The 26,650-nt window shown below is 41.3% G+C and overlaps 1 protein-coding gene across 1 annotated transcript in view; it reads right to left on the minus strand.

Moving 5' to 3' along the window:
• zfpm2a (zinc finger protein, FOG family member 2a) overlaps window positions 1–26,650 on the minus strand; it is a 114,288-nt gene that overhangs the window by 80,370 nt on the left and 7,268 nt on the right. The window contains exon 2 of the mRNA XM_069656208.1: window positions 2,129–2,287. Coding sequence (XP_069512309.1) covers window positions 2,129–2,287 — 159 coding nt within the window. The remainder of the gene's footprint in view (window positions 1–2,128; window positions 2,288–26,650) is intronic.

Below are 26,650 nucleotides of genomic sequence, written 5' to 3' on the forward strand. Positions count from 1 at the left end.
TAATTCAGAGGTTCCCGAGCTTCAGGACAAGATGGGGCGACAAGGTGCTCCTTGCACTTATCTGGGGAGTCCCTTTTCTGCAAGGGTAAGGCAAATGACTGAGTCTTTGGTGGCATTCAACTTCTTGACCTTTGCGCCTTTAAGCAGCTTTGCTACTTCACCGCACTCTGATCAAAGTTAATAAGTGCTTCATATGTTAATGAAAATTGGTACTCCTCTTTGTGTTCCTACAGCTTTTTAATACCTATTATAGACTGAAACTTTTAATGGAGGTTTTAGGTCCCCCTGACAAGCCCATTTCAGAGAGTGACTACACAGATACAAGGCTAAGCTAAGACCAGAGAGTCACTGCTCAGTGGAGGAACCTTACACGGGAGACCTTATTCTCCGGGAAGCAGCAGAAGATAAAGGCCATGGGATGAGTGGCTGCTTTAAAACCCACGTTCAAGTCCGCATAGGACTAATTACAGCAAGCCATCACATTTGAGAGGGTTTAGTTAATCAAGGGGGCTCTCTTTTCCTCCTATATTCGAGGAATAACACACTTAAACCATTTAATGCCGCCAGGATTGCGTCTTGTTTAATTCACGGCAGTTTCACAGTGGGGAAAATTTAAGCCACGGCGACATTAGTTTTAAATAGATCTAATTGAGGAAGGGATCATGGGGAAAATGGCTACACCTGATGATTGCGCACAACTCGCCATGAGGAAAAAAGAATTTGGCTAGTACATCATTTGGGTCTTAGGAGGCAATGGGAGACTTAGCTATAAGCTTAGATAGCAAAGTAATAAAATGGGTTTGTGTATGACAAGGAACAGATTACTAGTGTCCCCAAAAAGTAGTATTTGACATTTGGGTTTGCTGTATAGTGTTGACTCTATACAGAAACATGGAGAGGAGATTTAAGGCCCTGGTCCTTGCATGGTTTTATCCAAAACAATGAAAATATCTAATGTCTTTGACAAGGTTCTTTGAAGATTTCCAGAAGTGTACTTCTTTCCCTAGCTTTAACTTTGTATGTATACTGCACCATCTATTTCATGGCTACAGGCTTATTACACGACCATACATTCTACTTTGAAGTTTGTGGAAGGACACATTATGAGGGAGACAAAGGGTAAAGCCAACGAGGCGTCACTGGTAATTGCAATTTCTGAACAATTGCGCTGTTCAACTTTTCCCGGAGAACAAAAGGAAAACATTATTGATACGATTACTGGGCCATAGCCTACCTGAAACATGAAAGATTTATTTTTCTTCAATAATGTAATCCCACGAGGCACATCAGTTTAGAAGTGTGAAGAAATAATTCTAAACAGTTTTCCCTTTGAAAAGAGGAGGAAGAGGCAGACATTCAAAGCATTGGTTCTTCATTAAAAAGTCAAATTTATGGCATCCCTGCTCCAGTAAAAGTGGGGACGGGGACACCTGGGGTAGTGAAAGCAACGCAACCGGGGGGTAGGAAGGGGTGGGGGGGAGTTAGGGGGAGGGAGGCGGGACAAGTCTGTCATCTTCACACTATAACCTGGAGCAGACCACAAATTAGCTCCTGTGATGGCAAGGTGTGACCGAAATGAAACAAACATACAAAGAAGCAATCTAATTGAATTGGAGTTCAAAGAGGACTTGGGCGCATTTGGCGATGCTAAGGCGCTTTATAGTGTTGGACCTCCAAGCAGTAGCAGGTGCTGCTGAGTGTTCACAGAGCTTTAGCGCCGGCTCAAAGGGAAATGCTACGCTCTCCAGTGCATTGGTGTATCGTAGCACACCTTCACAGCATTATCACAGAGGGAGAGCCGGTGTTGCCGATGCCATCTCTCTCTCAGATCAAACCACTGCTCTTGGGTGGAGTGCTGGGATCAAATTTCAAAATGGATAGTTTCAACTCTAGGCAGTGATGCAGGAGAGATTCTCATATGGATACAAGTTCTGCCAGGTTTGATTTGAACATGTTGAGGAATTTTATCAGACAACATTGGCAGGAGTTTAACTTATTTTTGATGTTTTGGCAAAGTGTACCTTAACATATTGTCTTAGATTAGGTATTAAAAAGAACACTGTACACAGCTTGGGGATAATAGCGTTTGTATTTTTGGTTTTAGATAGGGTAAGTAAATGATCCTAACCTTTGTTGCAGAAGAACTCCATGTCTTCACAGCTCATGTTCTCAGTCTCAAACTCAGTGGAGAAGTTATCATCCACCGAGAACTCGTCTTTGGCCAAGAGCTCATTCTCCTCAGAGACACACTCCTCCTCCTCTTCCTCCAGGCCATCCTCCAGAGGACCTGAGGGAACACATACACACATAGACACACATATAGACACACATAAAAACACACACACACACACGCACGCACACACACACACACACAGGGGAGATGTTCAGCAGTTTCATCATATCCTTCAGGCTTTCAAAAAACTTCTCCCTCTCCTCGTTTCTTTTGTTCAGATACTACAAATGCAGATACAAGTTAAAGCGCAGCAGAGACGTGCACTGTCTGTACTCCTGTTGTTCAGACATTCAGTATAGACAAAGATAAGGTCATATCAATAAAGAATATTATTTAACCATAATATTTCACGCAGAAATTTCCATTTTAGCGGCTGAAAAGCCTCGTGCATTCTGCAAAACAAGCTGACATGCAGCCAAGGTGAGTGCCAATTTTAATCCTGCAACCTGCAACACAAAACCTCACACAGATGGGAGGGAGGAGGAAAAAAAGTTCATTTCATATGGGCATCAGCACGGTAGGAGGAAAGAAAATACTTTTATTAATTTGTTAGCCTTATCACAGCGTACAATGTTGATTTTCCATTTACATTCCATGCCTCGGGGTAATACACCAGTGCAATCTTAAAGGAGACACTTTTCCGTGTGATTAATGTTTTCCCCCCTCTGTGCAATATTATTTCTTTAAATCTAAATGATTTCAGAGTTTTGCTTGTAGCTGTACATCTCTTTTGGTATTTGCATATTACCATTTTGCTTCAATCAAGGGTGTTGATGGAATTACTGTACTGCTACCTGAATTGTATTGGTACTGAAAAACATGTCATTCGACTTTTGAATGTTAATAGATAATGTGCATCTTGAACACCTCCCCTTCAAAACCATGTCTGCATATGAATTACACTGTAGAAGCAAAGTGATGGAACACTTTAATTTTGAAGTAAGTTTATTTAAAAAAAAAAATACACTCCAAGCAAAAAAAAAACAACTATTCTTCCTGACTTGTCTGAACTAAACATCATATCAGAAGTGCTGCCATCGCTGCCTGCTAGATGTGGATGCTGTCTCAATTTCTGCTTGTCAACCATGAGCTATGTTGCAGCCCCTTGTGCATCATCCTGGAGCTCAAACAGAGTGCACTGATATCCTCTCGACACCTTTCATTGTGTTTGTTTTATTGTAGCAAGTGTGAGCCCCTCGGCTTTGATAAAGCAATAATTTCAGTTCAGAAAGTGGGGCTGGTGTGGCTCTCCTGTTTCTCTTTCTTCTTTCAGTGAGCCTCATAAAAGACCCCCCTGATGTCCACAAACTGCTTGCTCTTTTCATTAGTCTTATAAATTACTCCTTTGTAGAAGCCTACATCTGCAGGAGCCCCAGACATGAAAAGAATTAGCACACAGATCTCTAATAGACACTGTGGAGGCAGAGTGCTGCTTTTAAATTAGGATACATTTTTATGATCTTATCTGATGCCTTCTGCTGATTTGCTGAGGAGTGAAGTGAGGCGTGAAGTGACTCGATGAGTCTACCATCGCTTAAGATGATACTGAGAGATAAATATCGCAGTATCAAGGGGAGATTGTATGACTGGCGTTAAAAGCTTCTGCCAAGGCAATTGAAGACAGTGTGAAAGAAAACGGGGAAATACATTTCTATACACACACTCTGTACACATTCCATTACACAGCTGAATAAGAACTGTGTGTACAACTAAACGATTCTTCCTCTGTTGCCGGCAAATACAGCAGCACTTGTGCACCATAGAAAATAGACCTACAGTGTTGTGAGATAGTAAGGGTAAAGGGAGATTAAAGATAAACGTCATGGTCAATAAGACACAAAGATTAGGCAGATAAGATGAGATAGAATTGAGGTTTAATAGACTCAGAATAAGGGCATCTCACTTCCCCACTCGAACAGATAGTAACTAAATGGAGCATTTTCAGACTGATAGAGATACTGGACGCCTTACTGAATATGGAGAAATAAAATACTTTAACCAGTCACGGTGGACATTCAAGGGTGTCTGATGGCTACTTCTTGGGGGCTACGTTGATTACCAAAGTTTGTACGCATTCTCATATGTTTAGTTTATTATACAGTATTCATTGCATGGAGAGACCTGAAATTATTTCAGAGACAGCAATGATAAGAATAATGACTTTCTAAACGACTAGCACCACACTCCTAACTCATTTTCTGATAGTGGCGTTCCTGCTATATTTAGTTGTGTACTGTTTAAAATCCTGTCACATTCACTGTGTGACCCACGCTTGTTGGTGCATTTCTATAGGGTCTGTTGACGAAATGGGCCGGAGGAATGTCTGCTGCTTTACCCTTTTATCGAGTCTTCTCTGGGGTTCAGATGGCCAATGACACCACTAAGAGAGAGTCTGAGTTTCACGTCGCCACAATAACAGTCTGCTTCAAGATGGTGCATTCATTACAGCACCCGAAAAGACACGAAAATCGGTGGAATACAGTGATTTTACATGAGGATTTTTTGTGATGTCTTATTGTGTGATGCCTAAAAGAGAAACCAAATCACAATGAAATGTTTCTTTTGATGTTTGAATTCGCTGCTGTATGTAAAAACATCCATCAGTTACTTTTCCAAAACGCCAATGTCAGAATGATTGTTTAATTTTAAAGGCCATTTACAAACTTATAAATGTATTGATGAACATAATGTTCAAGAGAATTGCATTATACAACATTTAATGACACCATGTTATGTTTTTAGGAATAAACCATTTGGTCAGACAAAACAAATGTAAACTAGCGCACCCGGGCTGGGCAAAGGGGAATGTTCACTTCATTTGCCCATAACTGAACATAACACTTGGAAGCTCAAGGAATTAAAAACAAAACTAAGGTGGTCATGTGATGATAAGGGAATAAGAATTATCAATAACAGAACAGAAATGCTTTTGTTACACAAAATTACTTGTCTGGTTTCTCTGACTGTTTTCTTGAAACATTCTGGATACTTCAACCTTTTTTCCTTGTCAAAGTAATTCAGATGAAACACTCTTACAGAGCAAAAGATCTTTGAGTAAACTGCTCAAAATTAAAGTACATCAACAGACTTAAACTGTGATGAGCCTAAGTCTTTATTTTAACGGGTCACAAGCCAAAAAGGTTGGGAACCACTCTACTAAACAATGATCAATAATCAAAGTAATCATTAGAACAAGGAGTATGAGTTGCAGTGTTGTTAATCTACAATATTAAGTCTGACAGCTGCTCTGCTCAAGTGGGAATTCATGAACTCTTTCTCTTGTAAAAGGTTTGGTTTGCAAGTTATCTCAGCCTCAAGACTCATATCTGCCAATTTTAGAAACTGTACCCTGTCTGAGCGTCCTTTCAATCAGGGTCAGTGTCCAGGTATCCCAGAGCCCTGTCATCCACACCCTCCGCCCTGAACTGTATCATCCGTATTCATCAGACTCTTCCTGAATCGACTAGAGAGAGAAATCACAGCCCTGTACAAACAGTCATGCAGCAGGAGCAGCCGGCAGGAGCAGCCAATGCTAATAGAGACATTGGTAGCTGAATGCAGGCTTGATCACAGTGGCTCTTTTGTTCATGGCATGGCCTCTGTCTGATAGGGATCGGCCATGCGGAGTGGAGCTCCGGAGAGGGATATGGTAATGCCCCCACTGAGTCTATAAAATGGGGTGATACTCTGAGACCATATGATGGACAGAGGATTAATGAGTCACAGAGGAAGGGAAGCATGGAAGAGAGGAGTACGGACAAAGTAGGTGGAATGAGCGTATCTTTAAGGTTAATACTCTGTACAGGAGTCTGTGCATTAATGGAGAAAAACAGGAAAAACACACACATGATGCACTACCCTTGCCGCAGTATGTTACACTTAAAAAAAGAAGAGCTAAATGAAAATGTGTGTATGTGCAAAACTGTATTTCATGGCTTGCTTTTTCCGCTGCCACAATGTGGGGAGCTTGTGGCTGGGCTGTGATAGCGATACCTCACATTATCAGCAGGCTCCACAGTGTGATGTGTGGATCACAAACCCAGCCTCCTCTATAGCTCCCTAATTAGAGGTGAGGTAATTGAATCTGACAGAACAAAGCGGCAGATCTCTATAAGCATGGAAATCATTTTTGCTCCCACCTATACAGTTTTTCATCCAAAAGGTCCATTGAAAATGTGTCCAAGCTGGCCTGGGGATAAAACGTTGCACCTGAGACTAAACATGAATGCATAATGCAGCCCTAAAATCCAACAGGGCCATACGGCTCAACCCCTGCCAACTCCGCTCTCTGTGACTGTACCTTTGTGCCAACACTGATACTGGGCCTTCCTCACTTCCAGGTTAACACACACATACTCCGCAGGACTCTTCAAACTTCTGCGGGGGAGGAAATACAGAAATAGAGACTTTGTCTAAAGTTGAAAGTAGCTGTGTGCTGTGAGCCAGGTAGGTCTAGATACACATTCTTATGTTAACCTTCACAGCTGGAGGGAAAGAACATGGATAAACAGTCACTCTCGAAAAGCAAAGTGTTAAAGACAGAGAGAGAGAAAAAAAAAAGTCTCATCTGCAATAAGGTTTGGGAAGGCCGAGAGAGAAGAGAAAAAGAAGGAGGAGAAAGTGGGGAAAGACAAGGGGAGACTGGGGGCCATACTCTCTCTTCAGCTCTAATGACCTTTGGGAAGCAGAGGGCTCCCTCAGTCTAGGTGGAGACTTAGTGTAAATGTAACAGGGCTCAAGCGTCTAATTTAATCCTTGATCACTGTAATAAAACAGATACCATTTAAGCAGCTCTTAATAGCTTAATATGGTACAGGAACCCTCAAACGAAATGCTCCTTTTTTACAAACTGCGTAAAAAAGCGCCTTTCCAAATTGTACACTGTGATCAGACTAAATGTGGAGCTAATGCTCTCGAACAAGTCAGAAGTAAATTAACAGTCTGTATATTTTCTGTGAATGGCTAATGTGTGTGTGTGTGTGTGTGCGTGCATGTGTGTGTGAGAGACAGAGAGCGCGTTTGTGAGTGTGTTTCGGGAGGGGTGTGAAACAGCTTCAGTGGAGACTGATGTGTTCTCAGAGCTGCAGTCTGTGACCAAGAATAAGCGATGGTATTGTTTAACTTGATTTTCCGGTTGCTAAGCAATGTAATTCTCGTGATTAAAAATGGCTGCATTCCTAAATTCGGGTACTTACAATCAACAATCAACAAACTGCTTGAGAACTCAGTACCAACGATCACCTGAAAATTGCAGTGGAAAGGAGAGAGGGCGGATTCATGGGGAGATGAATAAATGTCTTCACTTTCCTGTGAAACACACACACACGTGTGGATATGCACACTGTTTTGTGAGGCTGCAGCGCTAGAGATGACAAGGCAGAAGGCAATCCGATGACATCATGCATTTAGATGGTCCACTACGTTTACATTACAGTACATTTATGCTTCATACAGTAAGACTGAGACACACCCATCAGCTGGGAAAAACGATTTCTGCCAATATCACCGCTTCACAGTTTATGAACCCAGATGCAGAAAGTGTTATTTCTCTAAGACAGAAATGTATTTTTGTTCACATTTCTCAAACACTGCTAACATAATTCTAGTCAAGTATCTTATTCCAATCAGACAAAACGTTGGATCCCAGCATGTTTGCAGAGTTGCTAAGTTCTGTGTTGTTGCGCCCAGTGTTTCTGTCTGGACTGTTGAAGGGGAATAACACGCTCTTACTTCTTTATCCAATGAATTTGAATTGGAAAGGCATAAAAACATGCTGGCATTTGACTATGCCATTAAAATGCTGGAGGCACCTCTGAGCATGCCCGAGGGCTTCAGCAGATGCCAGCCAGTTTCTCTGTGGAGTTAGCTGGGTCCTGCTTTACTCTACTGCCTGTACTTGCCTCTCTAGAGTTTACAGACACATACACACGTCCAAGTGGACACTGGTACAAGGTTTGGTCCATAAAAGTCACAAAGCCTGTCCTCCAAGTAATATGGGCCTAACTAATGCCTCTTTAGCAGGGTAACATTTGCTTTTCAAGGGCAACAAACTGATTAAAATGCTGTTAAAAATGTCTGCTGTATTACAGCATCCTCAAATCCTTTCTGTTGCACACTTGCTTGTTCTCTAGCTGAATGATTTATTAGTGTCAGTCTGTTACTTATAAGGAAATAAAAGTTAACCATGTGCCGTTACACCAGATGTGACAGCTGAAACAAAGCAGGTAAAATATGTGTGGTCTTAATTACTGGTTTATAAGCAAGCTTTTCACCAGAACGTTCACTTTTAATGAAGCCATTGACTGAGGCTCCTCCAGGGAGCTATCATGGTTAAGTGGGGGCATCCATCTTCAGCCATTGGCTCGTCTGCAGACGAGTGGAGGCTCTGTCTACTGCATGCTCACCTCATATTGGCTCACTTTATCTCCACTAAGTAAAGTCTTTTGGAAGGTGCTAACAGTGGCAAAAAAAGACTTTTCTCCATCAGCCCTGATGAGGCCGATGGAGTTTTCATCCTGTAGAAGCATCACACACTCCGCTGTGTCTTTAATGCTTAATAAGATGCCACTGTTAAACCCGAGAGGCATCACATTCAGAATATTTAGTGACCCACAATTCTCTGGGGACTAAAATAGCAGTAATGTAAATGCTAAAACTGCCTCTGCAACAATTAGCTTTTAGTCAAGCGTCATTTCAAAGAATTTAATGGGGAGCCCTCAGAAAAGGAAAAATTATTTCTGTATCAAATAATAGATAAAACAATATTTTTCCATCAAGGAATTTCTATGAAATGGATATATCTAAGATGTCAATTTCATTCCAGTATTATGAAGGATGGGGGGTGGCTTTTGCATTAAATTCTTCATTAATTCAATTCTAATTTTCCTCTGGTTCCTATTTCCACTATTGATAGTTCTACTTCTTAATACCTCGGATAAGGGGGAGAAAATCATTGCAATAACTCAGTAGAGACTGTGAGGAGCAGATAGGATCTAAATATTACCAATGCCAAAAGAAGTGTGAAGTCTGATGAACATTTCAAAAGAACAATTCTTTATGGATCAGCTAAATCTTTTCCACTTTTTAATTAAAAGTAAAGAAAATAGAAGTTAATTATCCTGTAAAGATTAGCTGGTGGGCATCTTTCTGTAAATTAGTTCTAATTAAAAGGAAATTGTCAAATGACATTCAAAGCACTGTCCTTTAAAACACAGACCGAGATGGGCTTTTTTTCCTCCTCCCCTTTCCTCCCCCAGTCAGCCTCCCTTCTAATTCTTGATCTGGCCATGTGAAGCTTCTTGCTGGAAGATTAGAATTCTGCCAGTGCTTCAGACAGCACGCGCACACACACACACACACACACACACACACACACACACACACACACACACACACAAACACACACACACACACACACACACACATACAGCTCCCTGGATAGCAGGCCTCTAGCACACTGTGAAATACTGCTGCATCAATGAAGAGCTAGTGGCTGCTACAGATAAATACTCCTCATTGATAAATGATTGCACTGATTGGCTGCATGGAATCAGACTTAAACTGATATATCAGCTGGATATTGGCTCTTTATGAGATATCTGGTAATGGTCATCTGATGCATCCCACTGTGCATATTTCTATATTTATATTTTATTGTTAAACTTTACAGACTTTTTTTATATTAATGTTTACATTTTTTTTAAGTTCTTTTAAATAAAGAAGATGGATGATGATGTAAAGAGGAGATTTCTTGTAAAAAATTTTTTACAACCATACTAAGAATATGTAATTGGGTGACATAATAAAAACTACAGTGTGGAAATGATCAGCTGTAACAACTCAAATATTGTTACTTGCTTTGCCTGGCCAAAAACCAAAGATAGAAAAATATAAGGCAGGCAAAGATGGCAAAGGCTCACACTACAACACTCGAATCTTAGAGTGTGTGACATTTTTTTGCTTCAGAAATGAGTTTATACAATTAACAAATCAAATCAAAATTGTTGCCTTAATCTTCTGTCTATCGAGTATAAGTCATCGTTTCTCTAATGCCATTATCAGCCTTTATTGTTAGTTACAGCGTCTCTTACAAGCTTCTCCCCTTCAAATAAAACAAAGGAGCACAGACATACAGTGTGAACACACACAGCACATGAGCAAACCTCCACTATTATCATCTCACAAATAAATGATGAATCAGACTGCCTATGTGTGTACTGTAGCTTTCATCTGATTTCATGTGGATTTCATCATTCATTGTCTAAGCTTGGCTGTTGCTTACTTCCCTTCTCATTGTATCAAACCAGATTCCAGCAGTACAGTCCGACAGAAGAGAGAGCAAAACAGCGCTGAAGCCCCCCCATCTGCTGCGGCTAATGATGGTGCTCTCCCTGGCCTTGAGCAGAACTGTGTGAGGGAGATTTACACCCATAATACCCCTGGGGCTCTGGAAGCTGCACCGTTTTCCAAAACACCGTCACTCCATCACTTTCTATATGATAGCTGGCAGAGCAGGTAACAATAGACCAGCAACAATGTCTTTTTGTATTACTGACAAGTGCCTTATTTGGTTGACATAACCTGCCTCGGTGTGCGAGGAGTGGCACTAAGCACACGGAAAAATGCATGACAGCTACACCATTGAGACATTGTGCAGCTGTAACAATCATACCAGACTATGTTTTTAAAAAATACCCCATCTCAGTTTGTGTGATATGAGGTAAGCCAAAACAGCAGTGACTGACGGAGAGGTGCCTGTCTTTGCGATACACTAATTTGAATAATGGCAGGAGGAGAAATCAGGCATCACAGTGAACAAAACTGAGCAGATGCCTTTTTCCATTTACTCTATTCTAAAGGTTTATAAGTTGTAATTGGCCTTCAATTTGGGAGCTTTAGACCCACTATAAAGCTCTGTGTGGGACTAGCCTTGACATCTATCTCCTAAAACAAGTGAGTTAAATGGTGAGAGGCAGAGAAAGACTATGTGCATCTGTGTTTTTCAGAGAGAAAGACTGCAGGGGGAGATGTAGAGAGCTCCTCGGGGATTGAGTGTTCACACACAGTAAATGGAAGTGGCACAGCTCTGACCTTTGAGCTGAAGCATGCGAGTAAAGTGAAGGTGCTGTCAAAATATTGCTTCAGAAAGGACAATCCACCTCACCAGTCCCAAGTCTTGACATGGCAGTCAAGTGGAGAGCCGTAACCTGCTGATCCCGACATTACAAATGAGGGGATTATCATGACAACAAACCGCAGCTCGACACATTGCATACCCTAAAGATATTCTGGCATTGCTCCTTATTATCAGCAATGTCCCACACAGATAGCAAGTGATGACACCAAAAATGGGAAGGAACAGAACTCGTTTAGGTGTCAGAATCTCACACGCATTTTCAAATCCGACTTTACAAAACAGCTTTTGACTCCTTGCATCAACTTTGCTGTTGTGATATTACGCTTAGAGCTTCTGAAAAGGGATGCACCTTATGGATTTTTTCTGCCAATACCTCTATTTGCATTTTTGTTTTTTAAAAAGAAGTTTCAAGATCTTTAGTTTTAGCACACCTTAGTGTAAAATAGAGCAAAATGAAGGGAGCAAAGACAGATGATGACTTAAGTCTAAATCCATGCTTCATCCCTGTGACAACATTTTTACCAATGAAGTGCTCTACCGGATAAATTATCTTTATTTCTATTTAATTCAAACATCAAGTTGTACACAAAATAGAAGCAGTCTTGTTTGTGCAGATGAGACAAAATGTGTGCCGATACAGATATATACCTATATAACACAGATAGGCTAATATCTGCAGATAATTAATCTGCTGATATATATTGTGAATGCTTATTTCTGAACTTGAGATTTTGCAGTTGAGCAGCTTCTTTGCATCTTCATTTAAACCCATGTAATACTCAAGTCCACAGAGAATAACTCAATTGTAAAGAATACCAAAATATCACAAGCAAATTACTAGTGCTCTGAGAGGAAGCTTGGGAGGAACAAAGACAGGCAGCCATAATTATATCTTGGCGTGTATGGCATGTCAATGGGCCACCTTCGTTGTGCAGGGCATTCCCCTGGGCCCCTCAGGCATCAAAATGATGTCCAAATTATTTTGTGCTCTATTGCAGCATGGCGCGATTATCATATTTACTGGTGGTGCATTATGACAACATTGATGTTTACACCTGTCTCTGTGAGGAGGAAAGGTTTACACTCTGTAATTTAGCAAATGTACAGTATGCATATGAGCTTGTTGGCAGGGATTTAAATTAGGTCAGAAATGGAATACATCAATAGCAACCCATATGTGCATCTTTCTTTTTCTTCTTTCTCCCTCTCCTCCCCAGCCGTCTTTGCTCAGAAGCTTGGCGATGAAGCAGCTTGACGACTGCAGAAGTGTGATATGTGCAAATCACATTTGCAGATGAGCTTGAAACTCCCTTTTAATATTCAGATATCAGACACCCTGCACCGAGAAGCCCGCTAAGACGCGATTCGGAGGAAAAAAAGCAAGATCCTCGTCATTAAGGGAATCGTTAGAGGCTTGGTTTACATTTTACATATTTCACAAAAATGTACTACCAAGTAAAAACATCACTAGTTATCTGTGATAACAATGCAAATTTTTGTCAGAGAGCGCATGAAGATTCTGTCAAAATCCAAAGTCGCTAAGGTCTTTCTTTTCTCTTTTTTCCTCTCTGGCTTAACACCCTCAGCTTATTGGCGCTTTGATTCCTTTCATATTTTTTTCCCTGAGAAGTCACACAGGCTTGTGGAGTCAAAGACGGTGAAAGGTATGTTTGCCACGAGGCTCGGGAACACGTGTCCCCATAGCTTGCCAATAGCTCATCAAACACACAGGCCTGTGGATGGACGCAAGCCCGGCTGGCGTTTAGGATGTCTAAACAGCATCCGCTCTGCCACACAAACCGTCACTGACTTCTGTTTACTTGATTCAGTTAGAGTTACGAAGACGGCCCTCGTTTCCCGATCATTCTCTGCACATAAATGCACCGCAATGATAACACAACAACCATAAGGTTTCATTTTTCTTTTCATATGCCTGCTCCTTTGTGGTGTACAGTAGTGCTCTGACAATAATTTTGCTGCTCTACAGTTTCAACTCTTTCATTGGATGACAGAATGTAGCCCCTGCAATTTCCCCCTACCGCCTTCATTTCCCCGTGTCTTAGCCCTGCGCCAAATTTGTCTCTCTGCCATTTTAATTACAGCCAAGGCAATCTTTATGGTGGTATTCTGCAAGAACACCAATCTGCAAAAAAGGTGATAAGTAGACCCGCCACCCAGCTTCGGTATCAGTAATAAACAGACACTTAATTGAATAATTCGACCTAAGAGGCTGATCCTGGGAAGTAGCATGTTTGAAAAATTATTTTGAATATTGAAGACAGTTCAGTGTTTTGCATGTCGCCTGCAGTAGGAAAACACACAGTGGATTTGGCTGGTTGCCCACCAACTCGCCAATGTGGGCCATGTTGAATCTTTACGGAACAGATAAGTGAGCCTTTGGTATCCTGGAAGCACTCAGATGTGTGTGTGTGTTTTTCGAGTAGGGGGGGCGGCACACATAAATTCACGAGCCTGTGTACAGCCGTGTGTGTGCATGTGTCCGATATGTGTGTGTGTGTGGTGGGGGGGGTTGTGAAGTGTGCCCACTTGAGGTCCATCTCCAGCTAGCAGCCACATGGGCACATCCCTCTGCCCCAAGTCCCTCACACAGCAGCTTTCGTCAGAGCCTTAGAGACAAAGACTCGCGGCCCCTTCCTGTTTAAGGATAGCTGTCAGAGGAGGATGGCTCCGATTCAACACTGCAGCAGGTTTGCACCGAGCTCCCTGATAAAATGAAAAAATGTAAAAGCCTCTTCTCTCTCTCCCCCTGTTTTTGTGTGTCTCTGTCTTTCTTTCACTCTTTCCATCACTCTCCCTCTCCCTCCACAGTTCAACACTGATTTGACTGCTAGCATAATTTTGCAGAGAAGACTATTTGCAGATGCAGCAGAGTTATCAATCCGAACAGACACACAATCCGGGTCCAATGTCACTTCTCCTCATTATGTTAATGGTTAATACATGCAAATGAAAACATTCCGGCAATTTGATTTCTTTGAAGATAGTTTGCATATTGTCTTAGCCATAATGATGGTACACTTTCTCCCCAGCTTCGATTTATGCAAGGCTAGTTAGTTCATTTTTATCAGCTCTGAGTTCATTTCTAGGGCTACTGGAATGTGTTTCCCCTTCCCCTCACTATTTAACTAATTAGGATTCAGGTACCATAAGCAGATTTTTCACGCTATTGGTGTTTTTCTTAATTAAGAAACAAATGAATTCTCCCCAGCAAAATAGATGGAACAACGGGATAGGGTGCCAGGGGCCAGATGCGGCGCTTCTTAATTAGAAGTCACTCCATTGTCTGAGGTTTTTTAATGAAGCTCCAATCTAAATGGATATCAAAAAAGCTTCTAGTGAAGAAAAAAAAATACACACACCGGCCATTTAAAATAATAAGGAAATAAAGATAATGAAAGACAAAAGATATGTACTGGCAGCCCCAGCTCACACCTACGGTTCAGTGCATGAAGTGCTCTCGTCACCTTTGGATGAGCCCTATTAAAACAGCTCGATCCCTAGCCTTGCCCTGCCTGCCTGCAGCCATTTCTAATGTTCTGCCAAGCCAACAGTGAAACACTCTTTTCAACTTCTCATCAAAGGTGGAAGTTTCATTACCCTGTGGATGGTTATCAACAAACTATAACTGAAAACTGTTGCAGCTGTCAACTTCCTGTCTTGCCATGAAAAACAGCGGAGGCTAGCGGAATCCATGCTCATCATATCAATGTCATTTATGATATGCTGATGTTTTGCAGGCAAGGCTTACGCAACATTTCCAATTAGCTGGAACAAATTGTCACCTCAACACAATATGGAAGATAGAAACGCTGCTTTGCAATTAGATTTGAGCACCTGGGATGTATTTACTTTGAAACTAAAGGGAAACAGTGCAGATGGAATGAAAGAAAAGTTTTTGTTTTGAAGTTAATTTGCAGGAAGGTTTTTTTCCTGTGAAGTCTAATCATCTTGGTCAGCCCTGCTAATGCTGCTGTGCTGGTGACTGAAGGCGATAACATCGGGGCTGTTTTTTTGACTGAAATAAAACCCGTAGCATGCCCATATGTGCTGCCAACCCCATCAGTTCTTCTTCAGACGGCATGGCTTAGGAGCTCCCAGAGGATGGGCCAGTGCCCACTGATACGGGCCCAGCAACCATCTTGTCCAGGCCAAGTATCCCTGCGCCCAGGGGCTGTGCCATCAATGCCATGACTTGTGCCAGACTGGATCCCACCCAGCAATCCATTTCAAAGGCTTTTTTATGGATCAGGTATGCAGTGTGATTTTCCTTTCCCTTTGTAATGTGCCGTGTCAAAGGCGAACTAGGCTGACTTTAAAGTCATAAACTAGTTTTTTTTCAGCCTTTCATTTGGGAAGGAGACATAATTGATTTCTGACTTACCAAATGTCAAGTTGGAAGAGATGACAAAAAAGAGCAATGTACGAAAAATCAATCACCAATATGGGCATCTTTATTTGGATGGCATTTAGAGTTTTGGTCTTTTAATTTTAAGTTAAATCACTCCGAGGAGTTTTTACCTGGTGATGAAATGGTTTCATTTTAATACCGAGGTATATGACCTCCAAACACAAACCAGACCATTAGCGAGAAGATTTGCTATTTCTATATAGCGGTTTGGAAGTGAGTGCTACGTTAACCAGTTTAAAAGGAAGCGGGTGGATCTTTAGAGAAAACTACACACACACACACACACACCGACAGGGCCAGATCAGTAAAGACATTACAGTCCGACCAATATGGGATATACTGCTGACACCATTAAAGAAAGAAAAAATGACAGATTACAGATATGGTGGTTGATATAGTTAATCTAAGAGATTGGATTTGACCATTTATATGTACTCAGAAGGCTGTTCTCTTAAACAAACAGCTTCAACTGTCAACCGACACTAATGTGGACTACTGTCTGCCCAGATGTAAAGCTCTGCTTCATGTGACTGCAGACAGTGTTGAGAAGAGTGTGATGCATGCAGCTGGAGCAAATATGCTGGGAAAATTATAATCTGATGACATTTTTCCTGAATCACCCAAAGATTGTTTTCTACATTAAAGCTCTGTAAAATTCTATAATTCCCAGGGGATTTTGACTGTATAGAAAATAACGTTTTGAACAACTGTTACAATCATACAGCATGTGTTCCTAAAATCAGCCAAATACACATAAAAGATAATCACTCCATGATTTACTAATGCAGAATGTCTGAGTGAAAGTCTATTTACTGATAAATTCTCTGGGTTCATGGAGTGAAAACTGATTTTTAAACATTCTTAATAAAAAGTCACATTTTTTAAACACCTCTATTTATCCACAAATTACCATAATCCTCTGGATGTTCACTCGTGTGCTCTCTCTCTCGTTTAGAGCATTACTTGTTTATTTATATCTGTGAATGAGATTAGAGGAGAAGATTACTTTGCGCAGACACATGAATAGCGATCAAAGACTGGCGGATAATGTAAGTCTTTCAGTGATTGCTCAGCTCTTTTCAAATGTACCGGTGGAGTATTAGAACAATACAAGCGGCTGTGCTCCATATAGTGTGACAACAATAATACAAAATCCTCAGGGAGTGAACCGCATGTAAACACTTCAGATCAACACACAGTACACTGTCACAAAGTGTCCTCTAATGCAGCAAAAATTAGCTTTGATCCTGACGAGGGCATGGCAAAGTAGCTATCAGTTCAGTGAAATTACATCAGTTGTCGGACATAAATGCAGTTTGAGGCACGTCTGGTTCTGTATCTGTACAAAGCAATGTGTTTAACAACCGCGCTGCTAAAGAAGCTCAGCTGGGGAAACAACAGCCACAAGTAAACAAGCAACATTATATCCTTCTGATTATTCAAAACAAAACTGTGGACACAAATATGACACTCTCTCATCCAGTTGATTTATGAAGAACGTTATGACGGCTGAATTGTCTTTTGTTCAGTCAGTCTGTGCACACATTTGGAGGAAGCACTAGTCCGGCCAATTATCGGTGGCAGGACAGAGAAACCTGTCACTAGAATATACATGAGAAATGATGAAGGGACAGCGCAGCGAAACACCAACAAGTGAATCTTAAAATGCACACATGTATGCAATTGCAACAAAAAAGAGCCAATAGCGTCAGGCTGCAGTTTTGACAAACAAACTTTGCCAGGAGAATTTATTTGCAGCTGCAAATGAACGGATGGATCTTAGAACCAGTTGGCTAATTATTTATCCTGCTGGCTTTATGGCTCTCATTAATTTCCCCCCTCTCTCCCTTTACCTTCCATTGAAAGTCTGAAGTCAACCTGCATCTGGTGCTGATAACGCCAGGGTCTCAGCAGCTTCACAGCCTTCCCTCTAACCCACCCACACACACCTCAGCTGCTGAAAGGGAGCAGCTTTCATACACAATCATTGGCTAAGGCCATTAGAAATAGCACTTAATCCACAAACATGTGCTTGCTGAAATAGGAAAACTTACAGTAATGTATATTGGGGATAGGTTGTGCACATCACTTAATTTAGTGAGCTCCATCGCAGGGCAGTTAAATGTTTTAAGACAAAAGAGCTAGGAGCACAGAAGCAGACTAATTACACATGTTCTCAATATTGCACATTTTGTGGACTGTCTGAAATTCAAAGTTGGCATCAAATGCCTGGTCCGATTGTGTACTTGTTCTTGGATACAATTTTTCTTTATTTTAAATTTAGATTTCTTTTCCAGGCCCTTTACATTAAGGCACAAACAAACACTGATGCTTTTGATTCGTTTGACTAAATTTAAAAATTAACACAATACTAGTAATAAAGAAAATGAATAAAGGGAAGATATTGAAGTGAGTTAAATTTGGTCCCGGGAGCTGTGCTGAGTTCCTGTTTTCTTCTCTTTTACCCTGTCGCTTTTTTTATTCGGGGTGGGTTGGGGTGGGGGGGTGCTTTGGTGAGATCGCACCCCAGCAGGTCTGAGCTGAGACTATTTCTGCACCCTCCATCCTCTTTGTCCAACTTCCCAATCACTGTCCACCTCCTCCCCCAACCATAGCCGTCTTGTTTACCCCATGACAACAATGAGCACCAACCCTGCACTTGCAAGGACCTCATCATCAATCCACTGACGAACCCAATTTGAGCCATTTCTTCCAAGGAGTGAACTGATAGAGACTCCACACTGGTCAGACTTTCAAATGCAACAGAGAGACACAGTGGGCGAGAATTGCTGAAAAGCAAATATTGTTGACTTCTGCTGACTTCAAACAGCAGTCGGATTGCAGGGACTACCTAGGCAGTAAAAAAGCTGCATTACACACAACACAAGAGAAAGGGCCTAAAGAACTGTTGATGATTCCTTTCATGTTTGTCTTTACTGGGAACCCAGAGCGTTCATTTCTCTTCTTCTATGCGATGGAAAGTAAACATGACACTCTCTGCAGGCTCATGAAATTGAACAGTTCTGAGCATGAAAGCCATCGCTTTCTTTTTTGTGTTTTAGAATTAGTTTTGGTAGCTCCACCGCTGCTTTTGCTGTATATATTTTTCAAAATGCTTCAAACTTAAAGTCGAGCTGAAACGGCATTTCGAGAGTATCTAGCTTCTGTATCGTGACGTATTTCCGAGTGAAACAGGAGGTGCAGGCGGGACATATCATTGGAGGGACTTGATTTGATCGTTGAAAAGTGGGCGCAGACAGACGTTCTCCACAGCGCAGTAGCTAGCTAACTGACCGAGTGTTCTTGGTGCTCTGCGGCTAAATGTTGCAGATTGATTGGTTGAAATTGGTTGGTCCTAGCTTACGTAAGCACGCGTGAAATTTAGTTTTACTGGAAGAAAAAATGATCGGATTTTGATATAAGAATACGAAGAAATTGATTTTCTGTATTTTTTTGGCCTAAATTGTCAAATAGATGCACAATATTACCAGGGATGTGATTAAAATGACATTTTTCATTTCACCTCGACTTTAATTGATGATGCATTTTTCATGCTGAATCTGACACTGTTCATATGTCATTCCCGTTAACTGTCTGAGGATGTCATACTTAACTTTTCAACATACAGATGTATATGTCAGTAGATGAATACATACACAGATGCAAAAACACACACAAAAAACTTTATGTGCAAGAAAAGTTAACCTATTTAAGTCCAGTTTCATTCTCAACAATGTCCCGGGGATGCATTCTTATTGAACTATCAGTAGTGAGGGGTCATGGGCCTGGCCAGTCAAGATAAAACAAACCCTGATGGAATGAACCATGTGGTAGCAGAGAGGGCTGCTCTCTACAGATGGAAGGAACCCAGTCATTCTGAGAGGTAAGACTGTAAGAGTGTCGTATTGACCTGAGTGACCTGGCTCACTGTTTGGGCTCCTTTACACTCACTTTAGAGAGCCAGGAACACACAGTAGGGCTTTACTTATATACTGGCAGCCTAAACAAATAATTAACAGTTTAATAATTTTCCACTTTTCTTATATTTATTGTATGAATATGATTATAAGCAACTTTTACAACATTTGCAACTACATTTCTGAGGGAAATGTTGTACATTTGCATCGTAACAGCTAGAATTACCTGTAACATTGCAAATAAAGATTTTGCACATCTACCTATGAATGCACATACATATATTTACCTATCACTGTGCTACAGTAAATCAATGCATTTTTCAGATAATTACAGAACAATGCCATTGTCAAATTGATTTATGAGCTGATATGAGGTCCTTTACTCTAAGCAATACTTAGTGTACGTAAATGAATTATGCTGGTTTGACTTTTCTAACCATGAATAATGAAGTCCATATAAAAAAATTCAGCAAAATAGTTTTGTTGAAATTTCTAACTATTTTTTACAGTGATCTGATGTAGACTCAGTTGAGAAAAGGCACCAAATAGCAGCTGCAGAGCACATGAGTTGCCCGAATTTCTCCCCGGGATTAATAAAATATTTCTGATTCTGAGTCCGAATATCAAAATATACCAGCCTGACAGCTGCTTAAAGATTTTAACTAATTTCTGATTGATTAACTGACATTTTTATCTAGCCATTCAAGTATGCAGAATACCACTAGCTGCTATGCTCAGCACAAAAGAATCAACTACCTACATCTTGGAGGTGTCCTGACATACTAGATATGCCAACAGAGACCAAAGTTTGAGACAGACAACAAGATATTCAGTTTTAAATATGCCATGCCATTTGACTGAGCCAGTGACAGAAACAGTTATTTACCACTTTCAGATCAGAGACATGCACTGTATCGCTATCATTGAGCTGGTCAATATACATCACTCCCACCCAAGGGATTACACCTCTTATCTGAAATGATATTCAATGAAGTATGGCGGTAGAAATACGAGTGGAGTGTTCTTGCTTGGATCTGGCTTACGCTGTGTAAAAAAAAAAGAAAACACTTTATTGGAATTAAGATCCAAGTCAAGATTACATGAGGAAACAGCAGTTAGATTCCTGTTCCAGTGCCACATCCTACACTTTATTCTCTGCTGTTTGGGGACTAGACCGCAGTGTGCTGTTCCCAGCAAGCCATGGGGGTGTAATAGGATGGCTTTATGAAATATAGAGACGACCACAGATCATAGCATGGGCTAGGATTGTTGATGAACAGGCAGAAGACGGGAAGCTAGACGAATATGGCCTTGGTAAAATACCCCAAAATCCAAAGTCAATGAGACAACAGCAAAACTTTCCAAATTTCCCTCTATGATGTTTCACAACCGTTATATCATCAAGGTGTATTGGATGATACCACTCACTCATTTGTGCTGCCTAATTAGCTGCTGAAACTTCCCTCCCAACTGCTGTGCCTGTTATCCATTTAGAGCTTCTAGCAAAGTGACTGTCATTAGGTGTTGTGGGGTGTATTTAAATCCATTGCTGCCACTATGTTTGACAGTACTGACTGTAGTCTGGAACAGTAGTGAGCTGGCATCTGCCATCTGATTTTCCCCTATATGTAATGAGTATAAAGTGGGTTGGTGGAATTGTAACACAAAAACTGATGTAACTCCTGTCCTTATATATTCTCTTTTCATTTTCTTTGTTTTATTTTCCCTGTCATCAAATCCCACACACAAACCACACACACATATACACACAACATCCCTACCACTGCACTGTTTAGCTTTTCTTTTCTTGTCAGGAATTTGATAAAGCCTTTAGCGAGTGTGGTTAAAGCACTTGGGCTGAAGATCTGTTGAGAAGTGTGGGGTCTGTCACACACAAACACACACAGTATAAGTACATTCTAATTAGCTGATGTATGCAGGATCTCATCCACGTTGGAGGCGTATCAAAAAGCAATCAACGCCCCATCCCTGATGAGCTCAGAGAGACACAGAGATCCACATTGTCTATGGAAAGATGATACGTGGCTGGACCTCGACACAGCTTTCCAAACCACCATAATGCCATGCAATCACAAGACATTATGCACAGATCTGAACCCCAAAGCCACAGGATAGAGGGAAAAAAGGGAATATTGAGTTCATAATTCAAAAGCCTGATTATGATGGTCGTTCTTGTGAAAAGCTGCTGTGGAGAGCCAGAAGTGGGAGAATTGGCCCGAGAGTGACACAAAATATGGTTATAAATGCAGAGGAGGAACTTGTTTAAAAAACTGTCATGATGAAGAGCAATACAGCGCAGATAGCAGAGAAATCAGCACAGTTAAGATGACAACTCGTTGCCATGGAAAACTGGAAAAATTAAGTCAGCAGCCAGTGTAGTCGGTGAATTTATGGAAGTGATTCTTCTCAGTGGAGGGAAATCAAATAGAAATATCAACCACAGCAGAACTCTAAGTTATCAGCATGAAATGATGAAAAAAATATATATCCTAAACATACAATCTAGGATTTTGCCACCCATTCAAAATCTAATTTGACCTAAGGCCATACAGCTGATTCGTTTCAGTAAAGACCATAGGTGTTTCAGCCGCAGGCTCGAAAGGAGAGAGGCATGTGTGTCACACAAAGACCATCGGTTAGCGACGTACCGAAAGGGACTCTGTATCACCATCTTATCTTCAAAGGACTGGGCAGGGGCTCAGGGGAGCTGTGCCACTGCCTCGTCTCCACACAGACACACACAGAGGGGGGATTTGGACCTGCAAGCAGGAACCAGAGATCTCTCGGCCGGCACCCAGGCCTGGACCCTCCTCCAACTCGCCCGCGGAGAACAGGCAGGGTTCCTGCACACGCGGCACGACATCAGTGAGCTGATCCGCCACCACCACCACCCTCCTCCACCTCCTCCTTTCCCCCCCCCCGCCCCTCCCTCCCGCAAACCCCCTTTACCGACTGCCTGCCCATTTGCTTCCTGGCCTCAGCTTGACGGAGGGGATGGGATCTGAACTCAACTTAGACACAGAGTTTCCACATTTCACAGATGGCAGGGAGAGGCTTTGCATGGAGGTGAGGAAACAGAGAGAGAGAAAAGAGAGAGAAAGAGAGAGAGAGAGAGAGGGAGCTTCATCGCCGGCGCCGAAGCGGGGCCGATTTCACACCGCGGTAGTGTGCGCTAAAGCAGGCCGCCGTTAATCCACTCACTGAGGGGAAGGCCTGGAGCTATTCCGCCGCCCAACCGCCATCTCCCTCCACAAAGCCATAAATGGTGCATTATACAACTGGGCTTCAGAGACAGTGCTGATATGCTGATAGGTGGCGGACAAAGACCAAGGCAACCACAGAAGCAGAGCCACATGCAGGACTGAGGGCCTAAGCGCAGAGGCAGAACAGCACACATGTATTCAGGCATGATCTCTCAAACGCTGTACTTGCTGAGGTGTGGACTGTTAGAGTGCTATATCTGTGCTTTTGATCGGGGTTAGTTCAACCTCTGGATTCAGCCTCAAGACAGAGATGGACATGCACTAACTCTCCCTCTTCTGCTCACCAGCAAAATAGCTTTCCTCTCCACCGTGAATTCGTATCTGAAAAGTTACCGAAAGTCTTGAAGATGAGTCTTTGAACTTGTGAAAGGCAATCATTTAGAAAGAAAGGACACAGGAAATGTATTGTATAAACATGGGGGAATTTAAATAAATTGCCACAAAGAAAATCAGGAGGAGGGCAGTGAATTATGTAATGATAAGACAGCCACCAGCCTAAGCCACAAAATGAGATGTTTTACATGAAACGAACTGCAGTCTAGATTAGAGAGCCATCCTGTTTAGACATGAAGCCAATTGGGTTGATATCACATGTAGAGAAAATTTGAAAGATAAGTGGGAACTATGAGAATTGTTATAATCCAGCTGTAACAAAAAGCTGAAGTATATTGGCTTTTCCCCCCAGAAGCACTGCACGATAAACATCTTTGATGAAAGAAGTTCATTACTTGTGCGCTGTGTAATGTTACATGCTGTATTATGAGTCAATGCCAACCTACAGTGAGGCAGTCTGCAAATGAAGCCTCAGGCATTTAATGGACATCATTAGGTGAAAACATATAAGAGATAATTATGGTAATTACAAGTCCCTTTTATTCGCCCTGAGTCTTTGACAAGTAGGATGTCATATCAACCACTTCAAACAAACAAAGAGTTGTTGTCTCTTCTCCTAAATGATGTCCGGTTCCATTTGGATTGGAATTGTCTTTTCGGATTATCCTTTTTAGCTGTTTGATTGGTTGTTCTGAGGGGAGGCTATATTTCTTTCAATAAAAACGTGATTAAAACAAGTGATTCACAAATGTAACATTTGACTTGCATTTGCATAGCCACTTCATTACAAGTGAGACCTTGATCTTGAAAGCATCCCTTATATAAAGCTAATGGACACGTCTGTTATGTCTATTAGAGATGGACCTTCAGAGGAGTCAAGGCCTTCTATTCAATATCCCAGACATCACTATTGGCACCAAAGGCTTGTCTTATTAAATTTCCCTTCCATAACAATAGCTAAAGAAAGAAAATGACAAACGCTGGCATTATTAAGGATTGTTAAGACCAAAAAATATCTCTCAAGTGTTTGTTTTGGTTAACGTAATTCACGTGACTTTTGCCAAAACGAGGTCAACTCCAGAGCAGCTCTTGTCACTTCATCTAAGTGATGCATGATCTCAGCAGCCAGCGCAGCTGAAATGTTGTATGGAACATCTTTATGGAGAGACTGAGGGACTTGGGTGTTTATTTACAATATGCATCCAATCATCCTTTGTCAGGGTTCCATGTTCGTCTTTTTCCGAAACCACAGAGAGAGAGACACTCGCTGGAGATTCCATTTTTGGCCTCTTTGCAACAAAAACTCATAATATGGTACCGTCTTATCAGATCCTGCTTACAATAACAGATTTACTTCAAGTCGAGGCTGTTGTTTAACTTATTCAATCCCATGGGAAAATTCAGTTCAAACAAGTCAGGAGACATCTGACAGTCCACAGCAGCTGATGATGTCAACGGGTCCCTGCTAGTACCAGATTCCTCCAGCACTTTCAATCATTCCTCGTGAGATTACTGCAATAGGATATTACTGTACAAACTATGACCATGTGTCCTGCTGCCACAAAGCTTAGCAACATATTACAGTTTGTCAAAGCAAGCTATTGCGAGGGAGAGATAGATACAGAGAGGAGGAGAGAAGCCATTGACCTTTGTGTCCTTCATATTTGCCTAGCCTCCCCTCAACCCCAATCTTAAGAGTGAAATCATCTGATCCCAAACCAACTGTCAACTGGCTTGTGATGGTGGCAAAGCCAGCAGACATCAATCAATCAGATTTTCTCCTCGTCTATCAGAGGAGGCTTTTTTCCCTGTTTTGCCCTCGCTTATCATCTGACCCAGTTGTTATCCTGTTTCTGAAGCTTAAAAAACTTGATTATGGTCAAATGTATGTCTTAAGCACATCCTAGACTGAACCAGAGGTGGAAAATATTGTCAGTATTTCACCACATGAACACAGGATGTAATGATTATAGCTTTTTAAACAAGGCTCTTAATTCTATACTCAGGCTAGAAATAAAAGAGTTTGAGCCAGTTATCTTTAGTTTTCAGGAATGCGTGAGTGTGTAAACCTAAGATAAAAATCCAATCTGATATCATAAGACAAAAAGGCATTTTTTGTTGGCTACAGCACTTGCTCAATGTCAACAGTTTTTAGTAATTACTAGATAAGCATTCTCAGAAATACACAGAGAAAGAATATTGGCTGAATATGAAATAATAGCGGCTGCATTTCTCTATGGATGTCTCTGTCATTTCACAAAGCCTGCTTTGAAATAAAAAGGAGCAGGAGACGTGCTCCTTGCCACACGTCATTCCTTTCGTCACTGTCCAATATCGCGCACGCTCTGTCTAATCTGATTTGCATAATTTACTGTAAATATAATCGATCGTCATCAAAGTGTGCTGTATGTAATATGGCCCCATTATGGCTATTTCTGTAACAGGGCTCACTGCTAACCACAGGCAGGCAGATATGGCCACTGATCACATGATGTGTAAGCCGTGCTGTCAACAGCTTTACAAGCTTTGCAATGGTGCAAATCAAAACACAGCCTCTTTAAAGTATTAACATGTTTTGAAGTTTGTTTTATATTTTCAGCATATTTGACATAAATTGTTTATCTATTTACAAAGCTTTGTCATTAGTGATTTTCCACCGCAGCCTTAAGATGCGATGTGTTTTGTGCCGTTCGTCTAGCTGAAAATACTGATGTACAAATTGAACTGAAAAGCTTGTTACTTAATCCTCTGTTGCCACCTATCTCTTAACTATAGAGCTTGCTGCATTTCATTCCAATGCAAAGTTCTGCATCGCGCTGCCCCCCACAAATATATCCTCAGTAATTCCTGCCAAGCCAGAGATTTACACTGAACAGCTCTTAGGGCATCACTTTCTTGTGTGCCAGCGACTATTCTGCTCAGGAAATGGTGCTCAACTGTCCCTCCTTAACATCATCTCTTCTGAAAAAGGACCATCACATTTATTTTCTAATTACTGGAAACATTTATTTGGTTGAAGTCAAAGTCAAGGCCAGTAATTTTGCAGTATATTGTTGACACACACACACACACTACAAATCATGAGTCATTTTTCCTAGTAAAGCCTTGTCTTGCTCATCCAAGGTTAAGTCAATACCCGGATATTAATTTTGACATATTCCATGAAAATGTTTTGATTAACTGTGGCTAATCAAAATTGAAAAAAAAAAAAAATCCTCATACAGACATAAAAGTTATTTACATCTCTGCAATGGAAGACTGAAAGACTTTCTGAATATGGCAGAGACAAGATGCTTTTGCAGGCGCAGAGCTGTTTCT

Source organism: Semicossyphus pulcher, unplaced genomic scaffold (assembly GCF_022749685.1).
Source record: "Semicossyphus pulcher isolate SPU_LCO1_2020_fin unplaced genomic scaffold, fSemPul1.0.p SCAF_9, whole genome shotgun sequence".
Lineage (NCBI taxonomy): Eukaryota > Metazoa > Chordata > Actinopteri > Labriformes > Labridae > Semicossyphus > Semicossyphus pulcher.